Source organism: Pseudorasbora parva, chromosome 3 (genome assembly GCF_024679245.1).
Source record: "Pseudorasbora parva isolate DD20220531a chromosome 3, ASM2467924v1, whole genome shotgun sequence".
In the NCBI taxonomy this organism is placed as follows: Eukaryota; Metazoa; Chordata; class Actinopteri; order Cypriniformes; family Gobionidae; genus Pseudorasbora; species Pseudorasbora parva.
Genome location: NC_090174.1, coordinates 20,034,297 through 20,060,763, shown reverse-complemented (window position 1 = coordinate 20,060,763; position 26,467 = coordinate 20,034,297). Strand labels below are relative to the sequence as shown.

At 40.5% G+C, this 26,467-nt stretch overlaps 2 protein-coding genes across 3 annotated transcripts in view; both read right to left on the bottom strand.

Moving 5' to 3' along the window:
- Positions 1–5,837, bottom strand: part of qsox2 (quiescin Q6 sulfhydryl oxidase 2) — a 39,499-nt gene extending 33,662 nt beyond the window's left edge. The window contains exon 1 of the mRNA XM_067438029.1: positions 5,475–5,837. Within this exon, the coding sequence (XP_067294130.1) occupies positions 5,475–5,709 (235 nt within the window). The 5' untranslated portion in view covers positions 5,710–5,837. The remainder of the gene's footprint in view (positions 1–5,474) is intronic.
- Positions 5,838–8,519: 2,682 nt separating this feature from the next.
- LOC137070678 (centrosome-associated protein 350) overlaps positions 8,520–26,467 on the bottom strand; it is a 30,974-nt gene continuing 13,026 nt past the window's right edge. The window contains exons 3-8 of one of the 2 annotated variants that reach the window (XM_067438027.1): positions 16,612–18,257; positions 13,143–13,247; positions 12,795–13,031; positions 12,568–12,705; positions 11,243–11,368; positions 8,520–11,102 (exon numbers count right to left, since the gene is read on the bottom strand). In XM_067438027.1, the coding sequence (XP_067294128.1) occupies positions 10,956–11,102; positions 11,243–11,368; positions 12,568–12,705; positions 12,795–13,031; positions 13,143–13,247; positions 16,612–18,168 (2,310 nt within the window). In that variant the 5' untranslated portion in view covers positions 18,169–18,257 and the 3' untranslated portion in view covers positions 8,520–10,955. The remainder of the gene's footprint in view (positions 11,103–11,242; positions 11,369–12,567; positions 12,706–12,794; positions 13,032–13,142; positions 13,248–16,611; positions 18,258–26,467) is intronic. The other variant, XM_067438028.1, reaches the window with a different exon arrangement.

Genomic DNA, 26,467 nt, shown 5'->3' with positions numbered 1-26,467 from the left:
CTTCTTTTTGAGTCGACTCTCATTAGAACTATGGAACTTCAGCAGGTGTTTGAACACAAGCCCGGCCGGTGGCGCAGCGAGATGAGCGATGGACCCAGCGCCCGGAGGTTATGGGTTCGAGTCCCGTGGGGGGCGGCCTTTTAAAGGTCGCTCTGCGTTCGGCGAAAGCCCCTTCTGGGGCTTGGCCCCGTACAACTGCTTGCAGTTCTTGTTATTATTATTATTCTTTTTCTTCCCACTGGGTTCCTATGGCAGCCCTATGAACCGTAAGTAGGAAAATGATGAAATTTGGCACACTTTTAGTGATGCTTATGAAAAGTAATTGCTCCAAATTTGGAGTCTCTACAACCAACTCTATAGCGCCACCACCAGTCCAAATATTCAACATTTAAACTGTTATAACTTTTGAACCCTTTGATACAGAGAAATGAAACTTAGTACACCTGATTTCTCTCCTCATGTTGATCACATTCATTATCTTACATTAAGGCTCCTCCCATTACAGTAACGGCCATTTTGAAAAGTACAGTATTCCGTTTTTTTGCTACTCCTTCTTCAAAGTTTGTCCGATTTTGTTCAAATTTGAGAAAAATAATCTTTGGACTGAGCTGCACAGACATGACTTAACAGATTTTTTTTATTCTTCTTTGTTCAAAAGTTATGATGTCATGAACTCAATGAGGTTGCCCCAAATTTGGTTCTGAGGCTGTATCTCGGCCAAACTTTGATCAATCAAAACGAAAATTGGTACACTTCATCACACCCATGATTTGAGGGTACATGCCAAAGTTGGGAACAGCGCCACCTAGGGGTCATAAGATATGAAAAAAGGCTATTTTTGCCTATAACTTCTGAACGCTTTGTCAGAAAATCATATAATTGATATCTATGGATTCCGCGTGACATGCCGAATCTGGTGATACCGGATATGTTAGGATCGGATGAACCACGTGACCGCAATTTTGAATTTTGTCATAAAATGTGATATCTTTTGAAATATTTGACATATCTGCACAAAATTTGGTATGCGTGGCCGTCAGCATGTCCCGAACGTACCTGAGAAGTTTCAGAATAGCGCCACCTAGTGTTCCAGAGATATAGGAATTTTTGCTAAAACATTTATAACTTTTGAAAACTTTGTCCAAATTTGGTGTCATTTATGTCATCTTGTTCCCTGGCTTATGCAGATTCCGACGATGTCTCATTTGTCATTTTCCAAAAATGTTATTGTCCGCAATATTGAAACAAGTGAAAAACAGTTTTTTTGCTACTCCTCTTTCAAATTTTGTCAAATTTTGTCCAAACTTGGCTGAGATGATCGCTGGACTGAGCCGCACAGAAATGACTGAACAGATTTTTGATATTTGCTACCGTTCCTGAGATATTTGTCACTGAAGTTGACCCTTGCTGTGTTTTTGTTTGTATGCTAGTTAGCTTAGCATGCTAATTGGTTATTTGCAAAATGTGCTTCTGTTCCAGACGTTGAGTCATTCTGAGATTGATCTAAATGGAATTTTTTTAAAATATTAAATGCTGTCCATTTATTTGAAAAAAATCTTCATTTTGAGTTGACTCTCATTAGAATTATGGAACTTCAGCAGGTGTTTGAACACAAGCCCGCCCAGTGGCGCAACAAGATAAGCAATGGACACCACGCCCAGAGGTTATGGGTTCGAGTCCCGTGGGGGACAGCCTTATAAAGGTGGCTCTGCATTCAGCGAAAGCCCCTTCTGGGGCTTGGCCCCGTACAACTGCTTGCAGTTCTTGTTATTATTGTTATTATTATTATTCTTCCTCCCCTATGGGAGTCAATGGCAGCCCTATGAACCGTAAGTAGGAAAATGATGAAATTTGGCACACTTGTAGAGATAGTCATCAATAGTAAATGGACCAAATTTGGAGTCTCTAAGACCAACTCCATAGCGCCACCACCAGTCCAAAAATTAAACATTGAAACTGTTATAACTTTTGAACCCTTTGAGGTAGAAAAATGCCACTTAGTACACCTGATTCCTCTCATCATGCTGATCAAATTTAATATCTTACATTAAGACTCCGCCCATTACAGTAATGGCCATCTTAAAAAGTACAGTATTCAGTTTTTTCGCTACTCCTCCTTCAAAATTTGTCTAATTTTGTCCAAACTTGGCAGAGAGAATATTTGGACTGAGCCGCACAGAAATGACTGAACAGAATTTTTTGGACCCTTGGAAAAAAAAAAAGTTATGATGTCTCGAAGTTAACGAGGTTGACCCAAAATTGGTTCTGAGGCTGTATCTCGGCCAAACTTTGACCAATCGAAACGAAAATTGGTAAGCTTCATCAGACCCATGATCTGAGGATCCATGCCAAAGTTGGGAACAGCGCCACCTAGGGGTCATGAGATATGAAAAAAGGCTATTTTTGCTCATAACATCCGAACGGTTTGTCAGAAAATCATAATATTGGTGTCTATGGATTCCTCGTGTCATGCTGAATCTGGTGATATAAGATATGTTAGGATCGGATGAACCTCGTGACCGCCATTTTGAATTTTGTCATAAAATGTGATATCTTTTATAATATTTGACATATCTGCACACAATTTGGTATGCATGACCGTCATCATGTCCCGAATGTACATGAGAAGTTTCAGAATAGCGCCACCTAGTGTTCCAGAGATATACGATTTTTTGCTAAAACGTTTATAACTTTTGAAAACATTATCTATGTTCTATATAATTTATGTCATTTTGTTCTCTGGGTTTTGCAGATTTCGACGATGTCTCATTTGTCATTTTCCAAACATGTGACTGTGCGCCATATTGAATCAAGTGAAAAACAGTTTTTTCGCTACTCCTCCTTCAAATGTTGTCCAATTTTGTTCAAAATTGGCTCACATTAAATATGGAGTGAGCCGCACAGAAATGACTGAACAGATTTTTGATATTCGCTACCGTTCCGGAGAAATCCACCTCTGAAGTTGAACTTGCCTGTGTTTGTGCCTTTATGCTAATTAGCTTAGCATTCTAAATGGTTATTTGCAAAAATGTTCTTCCGTTCCAGACATTAATTACTTCTAAGAATGATTTCAACCAATTTTTCACAAAAAAATATATAATGTTGTTCATTAAATCCAAAAATCTTAATTTTGAGTTGATTTCTAATTTTAACTATGGACCTATGGCATGTCAATGAACACATGTCCTCCCTGTGGCGCAATGAGATGAGTGTCAGACACCGGATTGTGAGGTTATGGGTTCGAGTCCCATGGGGGACAGCTTTATAAAATTGTGTGTAATGCTGTCATTTAGTGGCAAAAGCTGCAGTTCTGCCTTCGAAATCTCAAGCCTTTATAAAATTAAACAAACCAAAGTATGAGTGGTCTGCTGTTTAAAGCAACAGGCTATAGCTTTGAAGATTGATTGGTCAAATTCAATGTGTAGTAAGTTAAGTTAAGTTATGTTGTTTAAGCATGTGAATTGGGCAATGTACAAAAGTTTCCTAATAATATCCAAAGTCCAAAAAAGCCAAAAAGAGCCATAATGGGCTTGGCCCCGCAATTGCTGCTAGCAGCTATATTTCAGAATGGCTTTGTAAGCCACGGCTTGACCAAAGAAGGTTTTCCCCATCCAACCAGAGCTGAGAAAGCACTCAAATCCTTGAGGTCTAAACCTCTGAAATCAAATTCAACAGCATACAGTGCAGGAGAATTTTGGTAGGGTTACATATGTTGAGTTCCTGATTTTAGATCATGCAAAATATCAGACCCTTAAAGCCACTAATGCTATTTGTGTACCCAGGTTGTTGATTGATGTTCTCTGATGCTGGTTACTGGTCACATGACATGCATATTTCATATTTTTGGTAGATGTTTTATTTTTTATGATTTATTTATTTATTAGCTTTTGATAAACTTACAAAGCACCTGCCTTCACAAACTGCACAAACTTAATTTTTTTCTAGTTTTTGGTGTTAATTAGATTTCATCCTTGTATAATTAACATGCAGTTGTATGAACTCATATTGAGAGTATTTGTACTTTTAAAAATGCACCCGTTATGCTGCAGGACTATTTAAAGGATTTGTTTACCCGGAATTGAAAATTCTGTCATCACTCGACTCGGGTCATAAACCTGTATAGCTTTCTACCTGCAGTATTGACAATATTTGTGTCTAACCTGTATAGTTTTCAGTCTAACACTGAAATAAACCGAATAATCCAATCATCACTGTTTTTATGCAGTTATAACTTACACTGAACATTGGACATTTATGCACTAGAACATTTACATTTTTAAAAGATTAGGGCTGTGTATCGCCAAGATATGATATGCAGCTTGATACAATTGTTACAATATGATATATTGCGATAAACTGTAATACTGTAAGAAAGGTAATTTCTTTTTATTTCTCTTTTATGTTATATTTTATGTCACATGCATAAAAAGAGTGCTTTTTATTAGATCAGAACAATGGGATCCCTTTAAGTAATTTAAAAACAACAACCTTAAAGTCACCATTAAACAGAAGTAGCAATTGTGCTTTCTTCTATATTGTGCTTGAGTGAAACTTCTACTCGAACAATACAAATTGTAGGACGACAATTTTGTCCATCTGGATTTGACTGGCTCTTTGGGTCTTGATCAGAGAAGAGAAGTTGCAAGTTACTTTGATTAAAGATTATGAGGGGGCACATGAATATAAGAATATGATGTGCATTGTGAGAGATAAATCGATCATCGTAAATTCTGTAATATTTCATTAAGACTAAGAATGGTCAATTGATTTAATGGTGACTTTAAAACACCACTAAGGTGTAAATTATACTGTACACCCCCTAGAGACATGTATAATAGGTGTGTGTGTGTGTGTGTGTGTGTGTGTGTGTGTGTGTGTGTGTGTGTGTGTGTGTTAATATTAGGCCTTGAGCGCAGTGATAAATACAGATAACATGGATTTACATGCAGGTGTATCAACAAACCAGGGATTATCGCCTTTCCATGCATGTCCTCGTGTGTACTTAAGGCCAAATGGTCAAAAACACTGTAAGCCTCATTAAAACCCATGTGTCAATGTACAAGGAAATAGTATGATGGGATATAACTACCATAACTTTACGGTAGAACAAAACAGACAGAAATAAAAATGTCAAAACCCTGATTCTGGAAATGATTAGTAACAGCTGTTTGGGTGTTTGGACATCCATCATGGCAATAACACCACGTCTATGGACATTACCATGCTAGTAGTCTACCGTGTTATTCGTGGAGATATGAATATGGTTATCAAACACAGTCCCATCCCATGGAATCTATAAAAAGTACCATAGTATTACCATCACTATGGTATTGCCTCCCTCCACAGTAAGGGTGACTATCCCGAATCTGTCAATACTATTCTTTGGAAACACTTGTGTGTCTGAAGCGAAAGCATCGATACTGTGTTTTTCCTTAAAGAGTGAATAAACAGGAAGAGGATCAAAATACACCTACCCTTCACGTCGCCGGCCAGTGCTTTCCATGTAGGCGAGTACTGGATACAGTGGCCACACCACGACGAGTAGAATTGAAGCAGCCAGGCGCTGGAGGAGTTGAGCACGGTCTGCTTCAAGCTGTCGCTGCTCAGTATAACCACTGGATCCTCTTCGGTGTACAATCGAGCTGGCGTACCCTGTCCGAACAGCAGCCCCATCACAATACTGATCTTAACGCAAAACGCAAATGCCATTTGAGGTTATAGAGGAAATGCCGTTCTATTTGAAGACACACACACACATAAAGGAGTTCTCTACATTCAGAGTGATTCTGCTCGCTCCCATGGATGACTACATTTAGTGGAGACGTGTCTTCTAGAGCTTCGTCACTGCGCTATGAAAACGCAGACGCTTAACTTGCGCATCCTATCTGCGTATGGTCGACGCATAACACTGTGGTAGCTAACTCTAATGTAAGCAAACTCTTTCCCCTGGTTTCACAGCCAAGACTTAAAGGGGTAGTTCATCCAAAAATGAAAATTACCCCATGATTTACTTACGCTCCAGCCATCCTAGGTATATGACATTCTTTCAGACAAATAAAAATCACAAATAAAAGAGTTATATTAAAACATATCCTGGCTCTATCAAGCTTTAAAATGGCAGTGAATGGCAGCCCAAAATTTGAAGAACAAAAAAGTGCATCCATCCATTATAATGTGGATTACCTTTTTTATGGATACACTTTTTTGGGCTTAACATGTTGGACTGAAAAGAAGACCATATACAGGATGGCCTGAGGCTGAGGGTAAGTACATTTTTGGGTGAACGATCCCTTTAAGTTAGTCCCAGACTAAAAAGCATGTTTGAGCTGTTTTAACTGAAAGCAACTTGCCCTGACATATCTCAAACTATGTCAGTGGCATTGTTTCGTCTCAAGATGCACACAAGTAATTTTTTTTTCTTTTGTCTAAGGCATATTATACTTAAAATATCCTAATTGAACTAAGGCCTAATCCTGGCTAATTCTAAGACCTGTCTGTGAAACCGGGTCTTTATATTATTATTATTGTTAATAAAAAATAAATAAAAAAAACATTCACCACAAATGTTGCTAAGAATTAATTACATTTCACCTTAAATCAATAAAATGATTAGAAGAATGATTAAAAGAAGAATACATTCACAAAAAAAGGTTAATGTCACATTTTGTCAGTGCAGGCAAGGAAAGAGGAGCAGAGGACCTCAATCACAGCAGACTTAGTTTATTTACACACACAAAAGGCCATCCTAAAAGAAGAAATCAGCATAACAGCCTCAGATAGCCATGTAAAGACGATACCGAGAAAAAATTGGACGAACTAAACTGAGGGCTTAAATAGAAGGAAACATGAAAACCAAATGAAAAACAAAACATATAATGTATGTGTCCACACATATAACCAAACTTTACACATCTCACTCCATAATAATAATATAAAAAGAATATATACTGCATACATAAAATGAATGCAATTATTATTATTATAATTTTTTTGGCGTGCCTAATGATCTCATTGTATGACCATTAAAGGTCCACTGAAGTGCCTTGAAACATGCAGCATTATTCAATGTATTGACATAATTTTCACCGAAACAGGAAGACAAGGCGGGACATATTGCGCAGCTCCTCCCCTTAAAAAAAAACCCAATAGCAATTATAGAACCACACTGTATTAGATTTCCCTTTTAGATTTATGAAACTGTTACTAAAGCAAAGCAGTGAACATAATCACGCTAAGAATGTGTAGTTTAAAAAGTACATGTCACTGTGTTATTTATTTTACCCGTCAGTGCTGTTTCTTATGCTGTCTGTCTAAACGTGTCTCCTCCTAATCACCTCAATATAGTTTTAAAATACAGCATCAGAATTCAAATTGGTTCAATACGTTTTGTGGTCTGTGCTGACTCAGGCATATTATCTGTTCTGTGTTATCATGTCTCTGGACTGGAGCAGACTTTATTCGCCCCAATGGAAAGCATATTTACACTTTCTGAATCTTTCCCTACCCCCTATATAGTGCACTATGTGCCAATCAACATATATATATATAGAGAGAGAGAAAATATTATGTGAACAAGTGACAGATTTCAGCTGTAAGCTTCACCGTCAGAAGTGGGATGCTTTAGCTTCAAGAGCATTTGACTGGACAGAAAATCGAATGAGAAGCTGAGATGCAGAATGATGTCGTCAGAATCATTGATTCATATTGGTGGAAGTGAGAGTCTGTAAGTTTCAAATACTTATCTTCTAAATGCTAACTTTTTCATTGTTTTGAAGCACACTATAATCGTGCTAACATATAGCCTAGTAAAAGGCTAACATATTCATACTAAACAAATTATTTAATGGGGACTTTAAGCACATTTTGTCCTGAAAATCTCATAATATATCATTACTTTTACTTTTATGTTTTTTTGTAATCTCCATTTTTTTTATCATGGTGATCGATTTGCATTAGATTATCATTATTGTAATACTGTTAAAAAATTTGTTTAATGCATCAGAGTAAACAAATGTCTATGATACATTACATTTTTACTAATATACAATTTACATGTAATCTCCTCAACCATCACCAATGTACGATGACCACACACCAGCTGATTGGTGGAGAGGAGACTGGTGATGAAGCCAATCAGTATGGGGATGATTAGGAGGCCATGATGGACAAATTTACACCCCTACTCTTTTCCCGAAGCACATCTTGGGATTTTTAATGGTCGCAGTGGGTCAGGACCTCAGTTTAAAGTTTCATCTGTAGGACGGTGCTTATAGACAGTATAATGTTCTTATCACTATACTGAAGTTTTAGGACCCACACAGACCACAGGGTGAGCTAACACTTCTACCAGCAGCTACCTAGTTTTTCCCAGCAGGTCTCCCATCCAGGTACTGACCAGTCTCAGCCTTGCTTCAGTGGGAAACCATTCTTGGGCCACAGGGTGGTATGGCTGTGTGTGTATATATATATATATATATATATATATATATATATATATACTTTACAATTTAAATTATATATCATTATTTCTTTTGAATTTTAGTAATGAGAATTATGTTTTGTTGTTATTACAGTAATTGCAAAAAAGTGCAAAAATGTGCTGCAAGAACTTAATGGTCCTAAAATAGCTGTTTTTGTTTGTTTCTTTGTTTTTTGTTTGGTTTTTTGCTTGTTTCTTCAAGCTAAAAATATTTATGAAATATATTAAATATGACTTGTGAATGTTTTTGGCAGGATTTGTAAGATTCCCATAAAAAGAAAATAACAACATCAAAGATGCAAAATATAAAAATGCCACTAAGTAAAAAAAAAAAAAACCTAATCTCGGTTATGTATGTAACCCTCGTTTCCTGAAGGAGGAAACAGAGAAATGTGTCGGAACTGACGGACAAATTGGGGATTGCTTTGAAAGATCAATCTACTCCGAGTGTTAACTAAATGAGCCAGTGAACACTGGCATGTGGTTCATGCATTCCACATATTAATAAGGAACTGCACGAAAAGGGATCTTTGCTTTTTTGCTGAAGAGCCGTATGTTGTCTCTGTTCCCTCCTTCAGGGAACAAGGGCTATATACGTAACCGAGACGTTACCTTTCAGTCGGTCACGTTCTGCGTACGTCGGAACTGACTGACGAATTGGGGATCTACCAACTGCTGCTGGCCTTACCCAGGGCTGCTGGCCCTTCCAGTGTTCCAAGAACACCACTTATTGAACAGGTTCCACTTCAATGCATAGAGGCGCCTCATAGAGGGGGCTCTAGTGGAAGTAATGGTGTTTACCACCGACTGGGGTGGGTCACCACGAACCTCCACGTCCCATCCAGGGACCAGATATGAAGTTTCCAGAAGTCTGGACACGGGTGCTAAATGGTACTTGTCTCTAAAAAAACAGGTCCTTCCTCAGAAGAATGGACTAAGGAGGTGCTAGAGGCACCTCAGCATACCTGGATACCTGCAAACATGTTCTAGGGGAACTCCTGTCTGTAGAAACGACCATGGGCTATAACAAAAAAACAAAAAAAACAAAAAACAAATAAATAAATAAACAAACAAACAAACAAATAAATAAATAAATAATAAAACAAATATTAACAAGTGAAAATATAGAATAATACAAACAATCAACCAACACATAACAGTTAAAAGTTTTTCTGAACAAAAAAATAAATAAAAAAAGAGCTGATGGTGAAAGTCTGAAAGTTCCAAAGCACACTCTGGTCCACTCCATGTTTTACATTTCTCCCAGTGCTCTGTTGCTGCATATTCCCAATTCGGCAGTGTCCTGATGACGTTGTCGTGGCATGACAGCTGAAGACCAGATGGAGGGGATCGCTGCAGCATTATGCAGGAGGCAAACTAAGTTTTCCGGGCACTTCTGTGGACACACTGGGGTCAGCGCAGAAGTCCAAGCCGTTCCACAGCTGCAATGCAAGACGGAACAGCGGCGCAGCAGAACATCTCAACATTATGCCGGATGCTGATGACGCTGGGCCAGTGCAAACACCGCCAATCAACCGGCACCCTCAGCCACGAGCGAGCCCGAGGGAGACCCCCAATGAGCAGCCGACACCCAAAAGAGAGAGCAGCCGCAACAATTCAAACAAAAACAGCAGAGAAGCGGTGGAAAACGCGAACGTTGAACAACTTCCTCTCAGTGGCTGCCAGCTAGCAATCAATAACAGTCCCAATTGTAGCTCTGACTGTTTGACTCGTCACAGTCATAAGAAGAAAAAAAAAATCTAAATCTAAATGTGCAGTAACATGATTTGTGGGTGGAGAACCACTATGGCGAACAGACAACGTCAGTGTCCTCTCCCCCATGTTGCTAGGCCGTATGGAGTTACTTCAAATTACCCCTTGGTCGGAACTACCCTTGTGCAATTCCTGTAAACGCTTTGGCCTGTTAGACCTGCAGAAGAGCCATGGCATGCAGAGCAGAAGTTGCTTCTTCGCAAGCTGTGTAAGCCTTGTCCGAATTTACATACTCTAGAGGGGAGATGCAGATTACTTTTGGGACACAGTTGCATCGCCACATATCGCTCCACTGGGGGGAGCTCCACGTACCGCTTAGCCACACCGCCATTGGGGAGGCAGAAGCAGACCGGCTTGTTTTTTGTTGACTGTAACCTGATTACACTTTCTCACCTGCACAACAGTGGAAAGAGCATCCTCCCAAAGAGCAGACTCATCAAGAAACACCTATTCGTATAAACAATTACGACCAACAAAGGGAACAGCAATCGGCTCCAGACCAGAAAGCAAAGATGCAGTGCATCCACTTCCTTATTTATACTCACACGGCGGGGAGAAGCATGGAATGCGTGAACCGCATGCCAATGTTCATTGGCTCGTTTAGTTAACACTCAAAGTAGATTGGTCTGTCAAACCAATCCCCAAATCTTCGGTCCGTTCCGATGTACGTTGAACGTGACTGACTGAAAGAGAACTTGTTTTTTTATGTTGAAATGTGCATATGATTTAGGGTTAATATTGTGTCATCCAAAAGAAGGCTGAAAATCTCTTCAGTCAGATGCATTTTCACAGTGTACTGGTCAGTTCTGTAGTCTAGCCAAGTTTTCTCCTCATTATGAAGTTCTTGAATCTAGAGGTAGATAAAAAGACAAAATGTGGAATTTTCAGTTGTATTATTTATTGCAGTCTTAAATAATATTTGAGCTAAAGTTATCAAGACCACTAATTTCATAAGCAAGCATATTATTGTAGGAGTGCCTTTACACACACCAGTATAAAGTCCACTCTGTCTCTCTTGGCATACCAGTATTTGCACAGTTTTTGGAGCATCTCTGTCATCTGTTGTTCATTTCGCTCTAAATTCAGAATTTTCTGTATCTCTTTTCTCACTGCAGCCTGCAAATAACCTTAGATTAACACTCTGAACATATTCAAATATACAGTGCTTAAAAGCTTAAAATTATATATATATATATATATATATATATATATATATATATATATATATATATATATACACACACACACATAGATGCCTCATTAGTGACTGTTTCTATGGACTGCTATACATAAGCTGTCTGCCATATTGGAAAGGTCAAAGCCAGTTTATGAACACTGAAGAGAAAGTTGACTGTGCGTCTGCAACCATAGTTATATGCATGTATGAATATCCATATCCAAAATAGACTTAAGCAGATTACGTTCATAGGATCTAGATTTTTTTTTATTGTAAATTGCAACAGTATCTGAAGTGTTCACAATTCCAAGATGGCAGATGCGTCAACGTGTCTAGAGTGGTTGAATGTGGCATTGATGTTTACATCTACTCACCAAAAGAATTAATAGGAACACCATACTAATACTGTCTTCAGAACTGTCTTAATTCTATGTGGCATTGATTCAACAATGTGCTGAAAGCAATCTTTAGAAATGTTGGCCCATATTGATAGGGAGCTTCCTGCCCTGGATGTGCATCCCTCAAATCTCTATCAACTGCAAGATGCTATGGCCATAACCACAAATTATTATTTAGAATATTCAGTATTTTTCAATTACCGGCTCTTAAACTTGTACCTTTAGGGAAATATTACATTTTGGTTGCATTTTGTTAAAAATGGACTCAAATACAAATTGGACTAATAATAATAATAATAATAATAATAATAATAATAATAATAATAATAATAATAATAATAATAATAATAATAATAATAATGTTTTAAAGTCGCAAAGAAGTATTGTGTTGATTATATCTAGATATAATCATTTAAATTTCAAAACCTCCTTTTATTGCATTGAATGTTTGTGAACAGTGGTGGTAGCGTACTTGCGTAACGAGTCATTTGCTAATGTTCTTTTATTTCTGAAAATGCAGATAGATTTCTTTTACATAAATGCAATGAAGCAACTGTCATGTGATTGGTTGATTAGATAATTGCATTAATGAGAAATTGAACAGGTGTTCCTAATAATTCTTTAGGTGAGTGTATCTCAGCTTAAAAGTACCTGGACAATATTATATATAAAAAAGAAAAAAGAAAAATCACCATGAATATTATTGAGTAGTTTATACAACTGATTGAAAATCCCTTTACCTTTAAAAATGTGACTGAAATTTTACTTGATTGCAGAGTTGATGTTACAGATTGATCATCTATATTCTGGGCAGGTTTGGTCCTTAACAGATCACCCAAAATCTCATGAAGGACATCAGATGTTAACTGAAAGATCACCTACGGTGTAAAATGAATAAGGCTTACATGAGAGTATCTCATTCATTTAGCATGTGTATAGTTGTTTGTTATACATTCCATAGACTAACCTTTCGATAATGTTTGCGACTGTCATCATCTAATAGATAGCTTGGCGTTTCATAAAGGTCAAGAGTGTCTTCATTTGCGTGGCTGCACAGAATTTCCACTGCAGCATCTACTAATCTGCATACGATACTGTCTTCATGAGGCAGCACCTTTATCTTTGATGGTGTGTTGGGTTGGGCCTGATGCCACTGGTCCAAGACACACGGCATAAAATAACCATCCTCACCTTTTCTTTCATCCTGAATGTCAAAAAATGAAAAGTTTGGAAACAGTAAAATTGTTTCCATGCATATTAGTCTACAGATATTTTATCCTTTGTTAAAACATTAAATGCGGTTTTGCCAACTTACAGTATCTGTAGATTGATTGTCATGCAATGATTTAATTCTTTGTGTCTTTCTGGTATGCTGAGCATCTTTATCCAGCTCTTCTGTCAGTTTAGCATCCACATGAGGCTGTAAAATACAAGAGATTAGTGATAGATAAAATTGCCATTCTGCTATATGATTAACATGACTAAGTTTGTGACAACAACAGTGAACCCCACTCATAATTTAATTCTTTCCAAACCTGTATGCTTTTCTTCCTTCTGCAAAACACATGCTCTTTTCCACAGAAAGAAATCACACAGAGCTGTCAAGTCCCAATAAGGACAAAAACCACTAATAAAGCAGTACAGTACATATGCCTTTTATTTTATACGTTTTCTGAAGTTGCACATTGTGTGAGGAATTAACAGACATTTAAAATTTAGTTTATGATCATTCTAGCCATACAGTATAAAAATAGAATACATGGAACAATAAAAAGTTTACAGTGACTGTAAACAAAAAAGACTGTAACCACTCAAAAGACAATAAGTCCCAAGGATAAGAGACAATAGGGCAACATATACTATATAGTGCACACAGCGTGTGTGGAGGCCAAGTCAACACCTCAAACTCATTGTTGTGCCTCTCATACCCTTACTGAACCATTTTTGCTTTGTGCCAGTGTGCACTGTCCCACTGAAAAAGGCCATAGCCACCAGGGAATAGCTTTTCCAAGAAAGCTTGTATATGTTCTGCAAAAATGCTTTGGATAGGTGGTACGTGTCAAAGAAACATCCACATGGATGGCAGGACCCAAGGTTTCTATGCCCAAAGCATCACACTGCCTTCTCCCCATAGTGCATCTTGGTGCCAAAGTAGGTGTTGCACACGCACCCGACCATCCATGTGATGTAAAAGATAATGTGATTCATCAGGCCACCCTCTTTCAGTGCTCCGTGGTCCAGTTCTGATGCTCACGTGCTCACTGTTGTGGAGCTTTCAGCAATGGACTGGGGTCAGTATGAGCACCCTGACTGGTTTGTGGCTATGCAGCCCCATACGCAACAAACTGTGATGCACTGTGTATTCTGACACATTTCCACCAGAACCAGCAATTTCTTGAGCAATTTGAGCTACAGTGCCTTGTCTGTTTGATCGGACCACATGGGCCAGTCTTCACTCCCCACATGCATCAGTGAGCCATGGCCACCCATGCTGGCCCCATGTTGCTGGTTCACTACTGTTCCTTCCTTGGACCACACAGGACTGATACTGACCATTGCAGACTGGGAACCCCCCACAAAAGCTGCAGTTTTGGAGATGATCTGACCCATTCATTTAGCCATCACAATTTGGCCCTTGTCAGACTTGCTCAAATCCTTATGCTTGCCCATTTTTCCTGGTTCAAACACATCAACTTTGAGGACAAAATGTTCACTTGATGCCTAATATGTCCCACCCACATGATGAAGAGATAATATTTTATATACATTATTTATTTATATACATTATTCATATTTTATATGCAATATTTTGACTATATTGCTAAAAGTTTTGGGACGCTTGTCTTTTCATGCACTTTAATGAAATCCCATTCTTAATCTGTAGGGTTTAATATGGAGTTGGCCCACCCTTTGCAGTTATAACAGCTTTAACTCTTTTGAGAAGCCTTTTACAATGTTTAGGAGTGTGTTTATGGGAATTTTTGACCATTTTTCTAGAAGCACATTTGTGGGGTCATACACTGATTTTGGACAAGGAGGACTTGCAGTTTCTAATTCATCCCAAAGGTGTTCTTTGGGTTGAGGTCAGAACTCTGTGCAGGCCAGTCAAGTTCTTCCACACCAAACTCACTCATCCATGTCTTTATGGACCTTGCTTTGTGCACAGGGGTGCAGTCCTTTTGGAACAGGGCCATTCCCAAACTGTCCCCACAAAGTTGGGAGTATGATATTGTCCAAAAGCTTTACGTGTCACTGGAACTAAGGGGCCAAGCCTAACCTCTGAAAAACAACCCCACACCATAATCCCCTTCCACCAAACTTTACACCTACAACAATGCAATCAGTCAAGTACCGTTCTTCTGGCAACCGCCAAAACCCAGACTTGTTCATCAGATTGCCAGACAAAGAAGCGTGATTCGTCCCCCCAGAGAACACTTCTCCACTGCTCTAGAGTCCAGTGGAGGCCTGCTTTACACCACTGCATCTGAAGCTTTGCATTGTACTTGGTGATTTAAGGCTTGGATTTAAGGCTTCCATGAAAGGCCACACAAAGTTTGGAGGTCTATAAAAAAATTAGTGACTTCTATTCACTGTGGCCTACCACTTCATGGCTGAGTTGGTGTTGTTCCCAATTGCTTCCATTTTGTTATAATACAACAGTTGACTGTGGAATATTTAGTACACAAGGACATTTCATGAATGGACTGCACAGATGGCAACAGTACCATGTTTGAATTCACTGAGCTTCTAAGACTGACCTATTCTTGGGCCAAATGTCTATAGAAGCAGTCTGCATGCCTAGTGCTTAATTTTATACACCAATAGGCATGGAAGTGATTGGAACAGCTGAATTCAATGATTTGGAGGGGTGTCCCAATACTTAACTACATCTCTTTGACTCTGTGTTTTTTACTCAGGACAATGACAATAAAACTGAATACAATCCATCTAAAAATAATTATGCCCACCAATACAGCAAAAACCGCAATATTGTAAAATATGATTACAATTTGGCACATAAAAGTACATCTATATCCATCATAAAACTGCATCACTCAGCTCCGCGAGTTTAATGAACGCCTTCTGAAGTTAATTGATGCGTTTGTGTAATAAAAATATCCATATTTTTATATATACAGAAAAAGTGTAGCACCCGCACCTCTCAAAGTTTAAAATGTTTATGCTTTTTCTGTATGTTGAATACAGAAGGCGATTAGCCGGAAGATTATTTATTTAAGAAAAATATCTGTATTTAAAACTTTATAAACAAACGCATTGATTTGCTTCAGAAGGCCTTTATTAACCTCCCGGAGTCGTGTGGAGCATTTTTATGGACTTCAAAAACAGACCAACAGCCACTCCCATTTTAAAGCTTGGAAGAGCCAGGAGATTTTTAATATAACAATGATTGTATTTGTCTGAAAGAAGAATGTCATTCACCTAGGATGACTTTAGGGTGAGTTAATCATGGGATAATTTTCAATTTTTGGTGAACTAACCGCTGTAATGTATTCCTGATGGCAAAGATGCATAATTTCAATAGTCAAAATAACAGAATTGATTTAAAATAGAAATATTTTGTAACACAAATATCTGTAATATAAATCTGATCAATTACCCCCCCCCCCCCCCCCCCCAGTAGTAACTCTCAGCTGAACATCTCTGAGGTTTCACAGAAGAAAGAAATTCATATGGGTTTGGAATGAAATGAGGGTGAGTAAATGGTGCCAGAAATGTTAATTTTTGAGTATACTGTGCTTTTAAATTTTTTTGATATTACTTACTCTTGGTGAGGGCATTTCAGAGAGATGTGAAAGGTTCCTCTCTTGATCAGATGTGTCTTCCTGAGGTTCTTTTTTTCGTGTGCATGTGGTGATTGTCAGTATAATCTCATCTTTAGGAGGACACTGACTATGAATATGTCCTCCTTGTCTATCTGCCAATGATGTGTCTATCTGTTGTCTGTCTCTCTTTGCGCTAGGTGGCTCATCATCTGAAAAGGGATCTTCATCTACCCCTGTCTCTACATCACTACTATGTTCTCTGTGTACATGAGTGATGTCCTCAGCTCTGACAAGGACACCGTGACTTTTGTCACAGCTAAAGTACGTCACACCTCTAAATGTTCCATTGTGGTTTCCATTTGGGTTGTCCAAAGCCACACCAGCCCACAAACCATTGGCAAATGCTGTAAGGCCTTTATATTTCAGCACACCCGGTCTAGAGTTACACACAAGAACTCTGTCTCCAATCTGAAAGGAGGACAATGGATCTGAGATTTCATTTCTCACATCTTCAGGAAGTGAGCTAGTATTTTCTGAACAGTCATTTTCATCAGCATCCTCATATAGAGCTCCATTAGTATCATCTTTTCCCTCCTTTTCCCTCAGACTGTTAGAGCCTAGACTTAGAGACTCTTTTCTTTTCAGAGAAAAGTCCACAGGGAGAGGAGGGATGTTCTCGCTGTTAATGGAGAGATCTTCCACAGAATCAGGTGGAGCTGGAAGTTCCTCCTCACTGGTCCATGTAATAATCTCAAAGGCAGGAGGGGGAGAAGGACAGCCATACCTGTCAAGACCTGATGCGGCTCCTCCTTTAGCAGATGGAGGGAGTTCTGCACTTCCGTAAGACAAAACTTCATCTACAGGAGAGAGAATTTCTGACAAGGTAGACTCTCCAGTCGTTTGTCTTTCAAAATGTGGCGGTGTACAGCGTCCTTCCTGTTTATTGTTCACATAAAGCTGAAAATCGTCTGGTACCATAGTGTACTTTTCTGCAAAAACCAAAAAGCAACTACTTGTTTGAGCTGCCTCAGTCTTCTCTTCATCAAGACAGTCCCTATCTTCCTCAGACCAAGCGAGTGCTTCGCTATGAAACGAAATTGCCTCTGACTTTTCATCTATCTCCGACAGACTGACATCACAAGATAGACTATCCTCAGCCTTTCTTATTTCCGTTTCCAGAATCAAGTTTTCCATAAGTGGATTGTCTGTGACAGAATCATTTATACATATCTGAGTTTTTTGTTCAGGAAGCTTGTGGTCTACATTTTTCTTATCAGGTTTGGAGTATGGAAAAGATGATTTCCATTGCCCCCCTGCATCCTGGTCATAGATATTGTGGTTGTTGTTAAACACTAGCACACTGTGCAGTCTCTGATTATTCTGTACATTTAGAGCTGTGGTATCTGGTGTTGCACTGCTATTGACCACCCTTGTTATTTTTATGTCATCTTGCTCATTAGGCTTAAGATGGCTTTTCTCCAATCGGAGTTTGTCTTTTTTGCCTGGATGAAGCTCATGGGTGTGTGTGAAGTGCTGGATATTTAATACAGGCTTCATTGGCACTTCAGCTGGATGTTGTGGCCTTTGTCTCCTGGGTGTGCAGGTATCCTCATAAAACCCTTGTGCCTTCTTCTGTGTGTCTTGTTCTGAAAACAAAAATAAATGGTTTTAATTATTTTCTACAAATTTATCTGACAAATATTAGATGTATATTCATTAAAACATTTCAACTTACTTCTACGTTTGGAGCATTTAAAAAAAAAAAAAAAATTTCCAAATCAAAAGTAGTAAGACATTCTTGTTGGATCACAAAAGTTTTTTTTCCCCCTTTTACAAATCTTTACATAAGTCCTGAGATACAGTTAAACCAAAATGTATTCAGACACCTTTAGTATTTTCATGTCACGTGTCAAACTGCCAAAATCCTGAAATCACGTTACATTGGCGATCCGAATCATGAATCAATCCGCTGATTCATGACCGTTTTAATCTTTATTTGAGGTTTAAAAACAAACACGGAAGAGAAGACAATGCTGAATAAAGTCGTCGTTTTTGTTATTTTTGGACCAAAATGTATTTTCGATGCTTCAAGAGATTCTAATTAACTAACTGATGTCACATATGGACTATTTTGATGATGTTTTTATTACCTTTCTGGACATAGACAGTATAGCGAGCATACTGAGTTTATGATTTTAAAGTGAGCATGAGATTTTTTTTTTTTTTTTTTTTTAACAAAACATGATCAGGTCAAAGTGTCTGAATAATTTTGGTCCTAAATTTCTGGTAGTCCCCTATAGAAAGACTTTTGGGGTATAATATGTCACAGTTTACTTTATTTTGCTTTCCTCACTTACATAAAATATAGCCGGTGTCTGAATAAATGTTGGTTCAACATGACTCCATGACTTTGCGTAAACATACTTTCTAAAGCCAAGTGGCATACGCATTTTGACCTATCAGCCTTAATGTCTACGCCGAAACGAACCATCATCTCAGCGTGTATATCTACGCCGTGTGATTCCGCGTGTATGTCTACGCTGCGTGATTCCACGTGTATGTCTACACCGAAATGAACCATTATGTGTGTGTCCACACTGTAAATGGATTTATAAACATACTAAATTATGTTTTTTTGAAAATGTAAAAACGCAGAATGTTTCTTGTGATGGGTAGGTTTAGGGGCAGGGGCAGGGGCAGGGGCAGGGGTAGTGTGTGTGTGTGTGTGTGTGTGTGTGTGTGTGTTTGTGTGTGTGTGCCCTTGTGTATATTACATTGTGGGGAACAAATGTCCCCAGTAGGATAGTAAAACATCTTGGGTTATGTATATAACCCTTGTTCCCTGAGAGGGAACGAGACACTGCGTCGTTGAGTGACAACACTCTGGGGAACGCCCTCGGCGTGACGTCTATGAAGCATGAATGACATCTGCCACCAATCTGATTGGTGCTCATGACGTAGTAAGTGACGGCATATGCGGAAGCTATAAGAAGGCGCCGTCACATAGTACAGACAGCCTTTGCGATGAAGTGGGCACTCTACATGAAGGTGTAGCGACGAGACTCAGTGTCTCATTCCCTCTCAGGGAACAAGGGTTATATACATAACCCGAGACGTTCCCTTTATCGAGGGAACTCGCACTGCATCATCGAGTGACGACACTCTGGGGAACGAATACCCACAATGCCATACCGTATCACGCCCATCCTAGTGTGAAGCTGGCCCCCCCAGGCACACTTAGGACGCGAGCACCCTAGCCCCCGGCGTAGCCAGGAGATCCAGCTTATAAAACCTTATGAAGGTGTGAGGGTTGGCCCAACCCGCCACTTCACAAATCTCAATAAGCGAAGCTCCCGTAACTTGGATTAACTTCCATAATGTCTGAATCTCCTCAGAGACTGATTCAAGTACTAGATCTATTATTGGATGCAAGCCCCCATCCTTCTTGGGAACAATGAAGTACCGGCTGTAAAACCCTGACTCCCTGTCTGGCGGAGGGATCTGTTCTATAGACTCCTTGACCAGTAAGGAGTGTATTTCCTGTTCCATAACCTGCCTCTGGGCCGGGGGGACCACAGTCCGGACCACACCGTTGAATTTCGGTGGTGGAACCCTGAACTGCAGTCTGTACCCCCTTCCCACTGTACGCAGGGCCCAAGCAGAAATATTCGGGAGGGATGACCATGCACCGATATATTCTACTAGGGCAGTGGTTCTCAAACAGGGGTACGCGTACCCCTGGGGTTACATGAAGGCACTCCAGGTGGTACGTGAGATTTTAAAATATAGCCTACATATATTTAAAAAGTAGCATCCATGCAAAAATCCTTTAAAATAATTATTTCATATATATTTCAGGAAAATATAAGTATAAGTTCATAAAATTAATTTTATATTCAGTAGGCTATTCAATTTCATTATCCTAAAAACCCAGAATCTCCCCCATGCCAGAATGGTTTGACCCAACCTGTCTTTTGCCGCCTGGCATAGTTGCCAGGGTCGCGGTTTTCCCGCACAATTGGGCTATTTTAAAAAAGGAGTTGCGGGAAAAATTACGGAGCTGCAGGTTGCGTTTTTTTGGGCTACAATTATAAAGTACCGTGGCCGCGGAAAAATATAAAAGAGTCAAAGAAAAATTAAAATGGAATGGTATATTAGTGGGTATTGATCCCTGGGAATTAATTCACTTGGCAACAATCGCTGCACGTGAGTAGACACGTCACTTGAGCATTTCACAAATCAAGCATCATCACGTCACATTTTTTTTACGGTCTATGGTTATGCCTTTGGTGGTTGAAGCATCGGTTCGGTTGCCCGTGGATGAACAAACAGCACTATAAAATGTCAGGTAAAGAGAGAAAAACCATCACCACGAATGCTTTCTCTCTTTACTGCTGAAATCTATTCAGCACCACATGAGAAGGGTGGGGAAGAGAGCATAATGTCTAAAAGAAGACAGCCCTGAGATTGTAAACTGTAGGCCTACACACACACAATTTTGGAAACGACTATTTTGATTGTTTTTGAAATAAGTATCTTCACCAAAGCTGCATTTATTTTATTAAGAATAAAAAAAGTAATGTTGACTGTAATATTGTGAAATATTATCAAAATGTAAATAACTTTTTTCTATTTGAATATACTAAAGTGTAATTTATCCTGTGATTTAAAGGTGTGTTTCCTTCTCGAGGGAACTCCCACTGCGTCGTAAAACGACTCTTTGGGGGAACGCCCGCAGCGTGACGCATCTGAAGCATGAATGAAACTAAGACCGATCCTGATTGGTGCTGCGTCATGACGTAGTAAGTGACGGCATACCCGGAAGTATAAAGGGACGCCGCATCACAATAGCGCTAGCTTTTCGCTCTTCAACAAATGCTCTGTGTGTGTGTGTGTATGAGACGAGAGACTGTGTTTGATTTAAATATTTTAAATGAGTAGAATGACGAGTGAACAGTTCAGGAAGTGTGTGTACCCCTGCCCTTGTTATCTCACAGGTGGGGACACGCACTCAATGTGTGTGAACTGTTTGGAAGCGCAGCACGCTCGGTCAGCTCTCGAGGGAACTGACTGCGAGCACTGTGAAGAACTCCCCATCAGAGTGCTGCGCTCTCGCCTGGCCGTGTTTGACGAGGCCGGCCAAACTCGCGCTCCCCGCGGTTCAGGTTCAGGCGGCTTAGATAGTGGGGATCGCAACAGGAACTGGCTGGTGAGATTGTGACTGCTGAGGCACTTTCCCAATCATCATCAGACAGTTCTAATGCCCTTCCTCCCCGTGCAGAAGCCCGCGATGCGGCTTCTTCTGCACGAGGAGAGGGTCCGATGCTTGAGCTGTCTGCATCTGAGGATGTGGATGTGCTCAGCATCATGGGGGCAGGAGAGAATGGCTACGGGAGGATGCCTCGGGTGGAGGAGGCTTTGGCCAGTTATTTTTCTCCCGATGCTGCGTTTTCCCTAAAAAACCCAGTCCTGCCCACCAAGCCGTGTAGAGATACATCGGTGATGGTGGGCAGGGCATATATTGCGGCTGTTCGGGCTGGTGCATCTCTGCATACCATGGCATTGTTGCAGGCATACCAGGTCGACCTGTTAAAAGACTTGGATGAGGGCGAGGGACCCACACCTGAGGATGTGGCTGAGCTCCGCAGAGCAACAAATTTGTCTCTCAGGGTCACTAAGGAGATGGCCCGCGCTGTGGGCCGCTCCATGTCAGATATGGTGGCTACGGAGAGGCATTTATGGCTGAATCTGTCGGGCATCAAGGAGAAGGATAAGGTTTTCCTCCTTGATGCTCCTCTTTTGCCTTCTGGCCTGTTCGGCGAGGCTGTCAACACGGTTGTTGACAGGTATCAGGAGACGAGGAGGCAATCTGCGGCGTTTCAGCAGTTTATCCCTCGCCGCTCCAAGTCTAAAGGGGCTGGTCCTAAAACCGACCAGCCCCAGCCGTCATCAAGCTCCTCATACCGGCAGGTACAAAAGGAGAGTGTCGCCTCTAGAGCCCCTCCCCAGGGAGCTTGGCAACAGAGGCGGCGTTCTCGCCCGAAGCCGGCTCAGCAGAAGGAGTGACCTGAGGGCTGTCCTTCAGGCTAAGAAGGCTTTGGGAAAGAGGTCCTAGCCGTGGTAGGACCTCTGAGGGCTGTCCCCTCTGGGGAGAAGCGGCTGATGCCGTTTTCTCTGCGGAGCCCTCTGGAAATCGATGTGGTAATCCCGCCATCAATGACGCTTCGGGCCACATCGGTTTCCAGCTTATGCGCGCTACCTCGTCCGCCCCGAGGGGTTTCGGGCAGGCAGCGATGGTGTTCGAACACTGAAAATCGTCCACGACCTCTCCCTGCCGGGCAGCCACTTCAGGGGGTTGAGAACGGTATACCCTTGGTAGATTTTTTCCAGGCGTGGCTACGCCTGTCGAATGTGTCGACATGGGCCCTGCGCACTGTAGAAAAGGGGTACAGACTGAGTTCTGGAGAGGGTCCGGCAGGACGGAATCAGTCTACTCCTAGTAGCCCCGTACTGGCCGGCCCAAGTATGGTTATCAGACATCATAGCACTGCTGGCAGGTCCTCCATGGCAGATCCCTTTGAGGAGGGACCTGCTGTCTCAGGCAGGGGGCACAATATTTCACCCCCAGCCAGAGCTGTGGAAGCTTAAGTAGAGGCTGGCCTGTCGGCAGGTGTAGTGGAGACCATACTCAGTTCCAGGGCTCCTTCCACGAGAAGGTTGTATGGCTTAAAGTGGAATGTATTTTCCACTTGGTGCAGGGAGCGTGAGGTGGACCCAGGTAACTGCCTAGTGGCTTCAGTGCTGGAGTTCCTCCAAGATCGCTTCACTGCGGGGCTTACCTCGTCCACACTTAAGGTGTACGTGGCTGCCATTACGGCTTTCCATGTTCCTATAAGTGACGGTACCTGGAGGATGAGGCCTGCGACTCAGCCTGGATCTGGCGGTGGTACTTGAAGGGCTGGCTGAGGCCCCCTTTGAACCACTTGAGTCGGCAACAGATCGAGCGCTGACGTTTAAGGTGGCGCTGCTCCTTGCGATCACCTCGCTTAAGAGGGTGGGGGACCTCCAGGCCTTGGCTATAACGCCGACTTGCCTGGAGTTTGCCCCCGGCAGGGTTAAGGCCATCTTGCATCCTAGGCCGGGCTATGTGCCTAAGGTGCCATCTAATGTGGCACGGCCTACGGTCCTGCAGGCATTTCATCCTCCACCTCATGTGTCAACTGAAGAGGGGAGACTTCATCTGCTCTGCCCGGTCAGAGCACTGCAAATTTATCTGTGGAAGTCTTCGCAGTGGAGAAGGTCGGACCAACTGTTAGTGTGTTTCGGGTCTCCTAAGGGGGGTCTGCCCATGACCAAGCAGACGGTCAGCAATTGGATCGTCCAGGCTATTGCCTTGGCCTATCAGGTGCGCGGCTTGCCTTCACCTTTAGCCTTGAGGGCGCATTCCACAAGGGGCTTTTCGGGCCCTTCAAATGGGGGTCCCGCTTCAGGACCTGAAACAGATCTGTGAGGCTGCCGGCTGGGCTACCTCACACACTTTCATTAGGTTTTATAGTCTGCATCTCCCTGCGACGCCAGGCGCTAGGGTGCTCTCGTCCTAAGTGTTCCAGCTTCACACTAGGGCAGGCATGGGTCGTTGTGGCATAGTGGGTACTCGTTCCCCAAAAGAGTCGTTTTACGATGCAGTGGGAGATCCCTCGAGAAGGGAACGTCTCGATTTATGTCTATAACCCTTGTTCCCTGAGAGGGAACGAGACACTTTGTCGCCTTGCCACGCCTCTCCATGCCTGGGAGTGATTTGTTTCATCGTGAAAAGGCTAGCGCTATTGTGATGTGGCGTCCCTTTATACTTCCGGGTATGCCGTCACTTACTGCTTCATGACGTAGTCTTAGTTTCATTCATGCTTCAGATGCGTCACGCTGTGGGCGTTCCCCAAAAGAGTCGTTTTACGACGCAGTGTCTTGTTCCCTCTCAGGGAACAAGGGTTATAGACATAACCCGAGACGTTTTCAGCATCATTACTCCAGTCTTCAGTGTCACATGATCCTTCAGAAATCATTATAATTTGATTTGCTCCTCATTGTAATACCGGGGGTAGGGGGTGGGTAAACAAAGAAAGGAATACATTTATTCAGCAATGATGCCTTAAAAATTAATTAAGTGATGGTAGAGACATTTATAAAGTTGTAAAAGCTTTATATTTCAGATAAATGCTGTTCTTTTGAACTTTCTATTAATTAAATAATCCTGAATAATCCTAAAAAAAACGTTTTTAACATTGATAATAATCATAAATGATTCTTGAGGAGCAAATCATTATATTACAATGATTTCTGAAGGATCATGTGACTGAAGACTGGAATAATTCAGCTGAAAAATCAGCTTTGAATCACATAAATAAATTGCATTTTAAAATATATTAATTTAGAAAAGTTATTTTAAATTGTAAAAATTTTTGATCAAATAAATGCAGCCTTGGTGAGCAGAAGAGACTTCTTTAAAAACAATCAGTTTTCAAAACAAAAAGTTTCCAAACTTTTGGGCTAGTTTTCATTCCATTTGGGCGGGTTTTGAGTTGTCATTGGGCTAGAAATATTTCTGGGACCTGGCAACCCTGCCGCCTGGCATCACCTTCCAATCACTTGGATCAACGATTGTGTGACCAGACGTTTTCCGGGGACAGTCTCAGTTTTTAATGTTCTGTTCCGATTGGAGCTGTCCCCAGAAATGTCCCTGTAATGTTTTACAGCTCATTCCAAACAATCCGCAGATATATTGGGAAAAAACAGCGCAACCAACATTATACAGCAGCCGCTGGTTTTAGGAGCAAGAGTTTAGTGATTATTTTCACCAGCAGATGGCGCTGTGAGCTACGCTGACTCTACTTGGTCACGCGTGTGCCACTACTCTTTCATGAAGAACGTTGAGAGCAGAGCAGACAGAGCTCCATTATGGTCAAATATCAAAAGAAAACTCGTTATCGCTTTCAAGGTAGTAACATACTAACTATTGTTTCTGCTTAAAATAAGCCTTAAAATGCTAAATAACATGACCAATTAAGGATAGAAATTATTATTTTCAAGCATAAAAAGTAATTTCCATAGTATAAACTTAAATACAATTATAAAATATTACATTATTTTTTAAATAGTTTTTTTAATCATATTTTATTTTATTTTTGTAATGTGTTTTTGTTAAGTCATGTTACAATATTGTTTTAAACTGCTTATTTACAATTGGTTAGCTTAACTGTTTTCATTTTTTTTATTGTATTAAATCCAGACCAAAAATCCTAATAATCAAACAAAATCATAATGATTATTAATTTTAATAATAAAATACAACAACAAATTAGATTTTAGTGATATTTTGACCACTCAAGGAAATGTCCCCGGTTTTCATTTCAGAATGGTCACTGTTTTCACTACATTAGTTTGAATCGCTACATTTTAGTGATGATAAATATTTGTAATAAATTTAGTCATGGATTATTATCATCTAAAATATTCTAAATAGTTAATTTTTTTCAAATGTTTGAATTTTGTATGTTTATCTGTTGCAAAGTTGAATAAATCAGACACGGATGGCAGTGCTCTGTTTTAAAGGACAACTCCGGTGAGAAATGAACCTAGGGGTAATTAACAGATGGTTACCGAGTAGATCGTTCTCTGGTATGTGTTTTCATGGAAATCGAATGTAAAGAGTTTTATCTCTAAAAACAGATTAGCTTATAACACTAGTCTATGGGGCACACAGTAGTGAAATTAAATCGCTAGTTAATACCACTAACAAGGCTCAAAATAGCCCCACACTAACACAGGGTCCCTACATGCAAACCGAAGCATTGAGAACTTT